This window comes from Aureococcus anophagefferens, assembly GCF_000186865.1.
Source record: "Aureococcus anophagefferens unplaced genomic scaffold AURANscaffold_22, whole genome shotgun sequence".
Lineage (NCBI taxonomy): Eukaryota > Pelagophyceae > Pelagomonadales > Pelagomonadaceae > Aureococcus > Aureococcus anophagefferens.
In genome coordinates, this window is record NW_008705582.1 from 149,349 (window position 1) to 154,613 (window position 5,265).

At 77.0% G+C, this 5,265-nt stretch overlaps 1 protein-coding gene across 1 annotated transcript; it reads right to left on the bottom strand.

The window, feature by feature from the left end:
* Nucleotides 1–909: 909 nt before the first annotated feature.
* On the bottom strand, nt 910–1,197 carry AURANDRAFT_17545 (hypothetical protein; the record flags this gene model as incomplete). The annotated part of the gene is made up of 1 exon (XM_009041632.1): nt 910–1,197. A coding segment is annotated over one exon (288 nt), but the record flags the coding sequence as incomplete, so codon positions are not given.
* Between the last annotated feature and the right edge of the window lie 4,068 nt (nt 1,198–5,265).

A 5,265-nucleotide genomic window follows, 5' to 3' on the forward strand; every position in this document is an offset into this window, starting at 1 on the left:
CGCCGAGGACTTCGCCGCGTGAGCCGGCCTCCGGGACGCACGGGCGCGGGGCGGGGGACCTTACGAGACGCCCCGCTAGAGGGCGCCGTGGGGCAGGGCGCCGCAGGCGGCGAGGCACTGGGCCATGCACTGGGCCATGAAGGGGTTCGCGTCGACGAGCGCGGCGACGCGCGCCGCGTCGCCCGCGGGCCCGGCCGGCGCGTCGACCGCCGCGCCCGCCGCGGCGCGGTGCTCGGCCGCCGCCGCGTCGCGGTCGGGGTCCGGCGCGGCGCCCCCGGCCGCGCCGCCGGCGCGGAGCACGTGGTCCCAGAGCGCGTCCCGCGACGCGCCGGGCGGCAGGTCGCCGAGGCGCGGCGGCTCGGGCACGACGGCGACGCCGCCGGGCACGGCCGAGCCCGCGAGGAGCGCCTCGGCCATGGCCGCGGCGGCGCCGGGCAGGGGCCCGGGCGCGGCCGCGCCGCCGAGCGACGCCTCGACGTGGAGCCGGCCGATGAGCGCCGCCTGGTCCGCGACGCGCTTCCGGAGGCCGCCGAGCTCGGCCTCGACGGCGCGGAGCCGGTCGTTCTCCGCGCGGAGCCGCCGGCCCTCCTTCTCGAGCTCGACGACGCGGCGCATCCACGTCGACACGGCGGACGAGCCGCCCGCGGCGGCCTGGCTCAGGTAGCCCGTCGTCTTCTCGAGGCTCGTGATCTCCGCGTTCGTGCGCTTCCAGACGTCGGCGCCGACGAGGGCCTCGGGCGCGCCCGCGGCCGCGCGGTAGTGCGCGGCGCTCGGGAAGAGCGACGGCGCGCGCTTGGCCTTGGCCGCGGCGCCCGGCGCGGCCGCGGCCGCGCGCGCGCGCGGCGCCGCGCGCGGCGCGCGGTCGCCCCGCGGGGCCCGCGCGCCGTCGCCGCGGTCCGCGGCGGCGCCCTTGCGCTTGATCTTGCCGAGGAGGTCCTCGCGGCCGCGGCGGAAGTGCGGGTGCGCGAAGGAGACCGCGCGGTCGCGGCCCGCCGCGGGCACCTTGTGGAAGCAGTACATGTTGAGCAACCGCGTGAACGAGTTGAAGTTCCGGTGGCGGAAGAACTTGGGGCAGACCTCGGCCGCGAAGCGCTGCGGGTCCGCGACGGCGACGGACGCGCCGTCGTCGCCCCAGCGGATCACCGCGGGGTCGCAGACGCGGAGCAAGGTGAAGAGCGTGCGCACGAAGCCCGCGACCTCCTCGGGCGCGGCGGCGCCGGGCTCGGGCCTCGCCCGCTTCTCCGCCGGCGCGCCCTCCGCCTCGGCGGCCTCGGAGACGCCCGCCGCCGCGCGCTTGGCGGCCTTGGGCGCCTGGTCGGCGAGGAACTGCATCGCGGACTCGTGGGCGTGGGGCGCCGGCGGCGGCGGGAGGCCCAGGTCCGACATGGAGTCGCGGCGGAGCGGGGGGGGGACGGTCGGAGGCCGCCGAGCACCGAGGCGGCGGCGTGGGTCGTGCGGTCGACGGCCGCCGAGCACCGAGGCGAGTGTCGTTCGGGGGCAGCCTCGCGCGAACGCTTCCGTGACATCACCGGTCCGTGAAGCAAGAGGTGCCGGCAACGCCGCAAACGTGCCCCCCTCGAGCCATCGAGCCATCCGAGCTTAACGCTGCCCCCGCTGCCCCCCGCCCCCGGCGCTCATGGCGGCGGCGGCGCCGAGCCGGTCGGCGGACGAGGCGATGATCGCGTCGGTCTTCGACGGCGGGTCGTCGGCGGAGGGCCGGAGCGTCGCGTCGCGGGCGACGTCGGCGGCGCCGAGCGAGGTCCTCGACGGCCCGACGCCGGGCCTCGACGCCCTGCGGGACCTGCTCCGCGGCGTCGGCGAGGCCCGGGGCGGGACGCCGGCCGGCGCCGGCGCCGTCGACCGGCTCCGGTCGCGCGCGGCCGCGAGTGCCGGGGCCCGCGCGCCGCGGTCCTGGGACGGCCCGCCGCCCGACGACGCGTCCGACGCCGGCGCCGCCGCGCCGTCGCCGCGCGCGGCGGCCTTCGCCGGCTTCGCGCTCCCCGGCGCCGCCGCGGCGCCGGAGGCGGCGGCGGACCGGGCCAAGCCCTTCCTCGCGCGCATGTACCCGACGCGCGGCCTCGACGCCGTCGCCGCGGCGACGTCGCGCGCCGCGCCGCGAACGGGCGGCGCGACGTCGCGTCGACGCGCGCGCGCCGCGCGCGCGCGTGCCGGAGAGACGCAGCCGCGCGTCGAGGGCGCTCCGAGGGATGATCGCTCGTCCGACCGTCGGCCGACGCGAGCGGACCGCGGCCGAGGGGGGAGCCTTCGGGCGCGGCTTACGCGTTCGCGGCCCAGGTCGCGCGCCGAGCGGCTCGCGGGCGCGCGCGTCGTCAACAAGGAGGCGCTCCTGCGGCGCCGGCGCCGGCTCCTCGCGCGGTCGCGCGCGGGCCTCGGGCCCGCGGCGCCCGCGCGCGACCGGCCGGGCGGCGGCGCGGCGCCGCGCCGAAGTCGACCGCCGGTTCGGGTGGTCCCGACCAACCTTCGGAATTCTCGAGCTCGGTCGAATCGATGTCGATTCGGCCGATTTTCGGACGAATCGATCGCTCTCGTCGAGTCCTCGAAGCACGGCCGAAGAGGTCGCGTCGACCCCGTCGCGTACGCTCGCGTTGAAGTCGGGTGGAAGAGTTGAATTCGGCGCAGGCGCGGTGCTCGACCCGCTCGGCGAGATCCGCACGGCCGTGCTCACGCCGCGCGTCGCCTTCGAGGCCGCCGCGCCGCCCCGGCCCTGGGCGTCCGCCGCCGCCGACGACGAAGGCGACGGCGACGAGCGGCTCGCGGGCCGCGTCGCGCTCACGGGCGCGCGCGTCCGCGAGATCCGCGCGGCCGCGGGCGCCGCGCCGCCGGGCGGCGGCGACGGCGCCGCGCCGCCGGGCGCGGGCGCGCCCCTCGGCGTCGTCCGCGAGTGGCTCGAGTCGTTCGACCGCGAGGAGCGCGGCTTCGGCAGCCTCAGCGTATTCTTCGAGACGCGGCTCCGCGAGGCGCTCGTCCAGAGCGGCGGCGCGGCCGCGCCGGGCCCCGGCCGCGCGCGGTGCGCCATGTGCTGCGACCTGCTCCTCAAGACGCCGCGCGTCTTCGGCCGCTACGCGCCCCTCGTGGCCCACCTCGTCGACGAGGTCCTGCGCTGCGTCTACCGCGACTGGGGCCGCCTCGAGGGCCGCCTCGCCGCGGCGGCGGGCCCCGGCGAGCGGGGCCGCGTCGACGCGGCCGTGCTCTTCCGCGAGCCGACGTTCTTCGACCACGGCGAGGCCATGCGGCGCAAGGCGATCCGGCTCCAGGAGGAGCTCAACGAGCTCACGGAGGGCGCGGGCCTCGTGAAGGTGTTCCGGGACCGGTTCCTGCTCTGGGACGGCCGGAACCTGCTCCTCCGCATGATCCTCTTCCGCGGATGGCTCCGCCACGCGCGCGTCATGGCCGGCGGCCGGCGGCGCCTCCGGCGCCTCCGGCTCCAGTACTGGTTCGACCGCTACTGGGAGGGCCTCGAGCGCGAGCGCGAGGAGCGCGAGGCCTTCGAGCGCGCGCGCGCGGACGCGGCCGCGGCGTCGCGCGCGGGCAAGACCAAGGCCGCGGCCGACCGGCGGAAGACGCGGATGACGCGGCGCGCGTCCGCCGTCGTCTTCGACGGCGCGGCGGCGCACCTCCCCGGCTCCTCCTTCGGCATCATCTCCGACGCGCAGCACGCGGGCGACGTCGCGCTCCGGTTCCTCGGCCTCGCGAGCCACCGCGCGGCGCTCGCCAAGGCCATCGCCGAGTGCGCGGAGGACAAGGGCGAGGGCGAGGCCGTCACGGCCCGGGACGTGCTCGAGTGCCTCGTGGACTGCATGGAGGAGGAGGGCATCAAGATCGGCGGGCCAACGGCGCTGAGCGAGGACTTCGCGGCGAAGATCGGCTTCTTCCCGGCCTTCGGCGCCGAGCCCGCGGCCGGCGCGGACGCGGGCTTCGCGGGCTTCCTCGAGCGGCGCACGGACCACATGTCCTTCCTCGCGTTCGGCGGCGAGGCGGACCACGGGCCCGGCGCCGCGTTCGCCGCGGTCCAGTCCTGGATCGAGGCGCAGCAGCCGCCCTTCCCGACGCAGGAGGACCTCCTCTGGCTCCAGCGCGAGTTCGGCACTGTGTGGAAATCAACCACTGGTTTGGCCCCCCCCCCACCAAACTTCAGAACTCTCTATCTCGGCCAATTCGAAGTCGATTTGGCTGATTTTTGGACGAATCGATTGCTCTCGTCGAGTTCTTGAAGCGCAGTCGAAGAGTCTGGTCCAAACCGTTCGATGACGCGCACATTGAAGTCGGGTTGAAGATTTGATTTCCAAACAGGTTCGGCATGCGGTCCGACGGCACGATGGTCGGCCGCCGCGCGGCGCCGCCGCCGCGCGGCGACGACGGCGCGCCCGTGCCGCCCCTCGACCTCGGCGGCGGCGGCGACGGCGCCGCCGCCGGGGCGCCCCTCGCGGGCCTCTTCGGCGACAAGGCGTGCCAGACGGACGAGTCCGCGCTCGACGGCAAGGCGCCCGGCGGCTTCAAGGGCAAGGGCAAGGCGCGCGGCGGCGGCGGCCGCGGCAACCGCCGCGGCGGCGGCGGCGACGGCGACGACGACTTCGGCGACGGCGGCGGCGCGCACCGCGGCCGCGGCGGCCGCGGCGGCGGCGGCGGCGGCGACGACGACTCGTTCGGCGTCGCCGACGGCCGCGGCGGCGGGCCCCGGGACGGCGCCGGCGGCATCAAGGACAAGGACGCGACGTCGAACGTCGCCGTCTCGTCCGTCTGCCAGCTCATCCCGCTCCTCTACGACCGGCTCATCGACGTCTGCGCGGGCAACGTCGGCGAGGCCATGAAGGTCAAGGTCCAGGAGCTCGGCAAGCACGCGCTCATCCGGCGCTTCGGCATCAAGTCCATCGCCATCAACTACTTCAACGGCCTCATGCGCACGGTGAAGCTCTGCACGGACCGCGAGCTCCGCATCAAGCTCTTCTGCGTCGTCTTCTCCATCGAGCCCGAGCGCAAGGGCGAGGGCGCGTCGTCGTCCGCCGCGGGCGCCGGCCGGGGCCGCAAGGGCCGGTCCGCGTCGACGGCCCTCGGGAGCGACGAGGCCGCGGACGTCGGCCGGTCGAACAAGCTCAGCAAGCGCGAGGAGGTCGAGCGGCGCCAGCGCGCCGCGGGCGTCATCGCCATCTTCTGCGACCTCTGGCACAACTACTTCAACAGCCTCCAGGTCATCGAGGCGACGAAGATGCAGCAGGAGAAGCTCAACACGCGGCGCCGCGTCCGCGA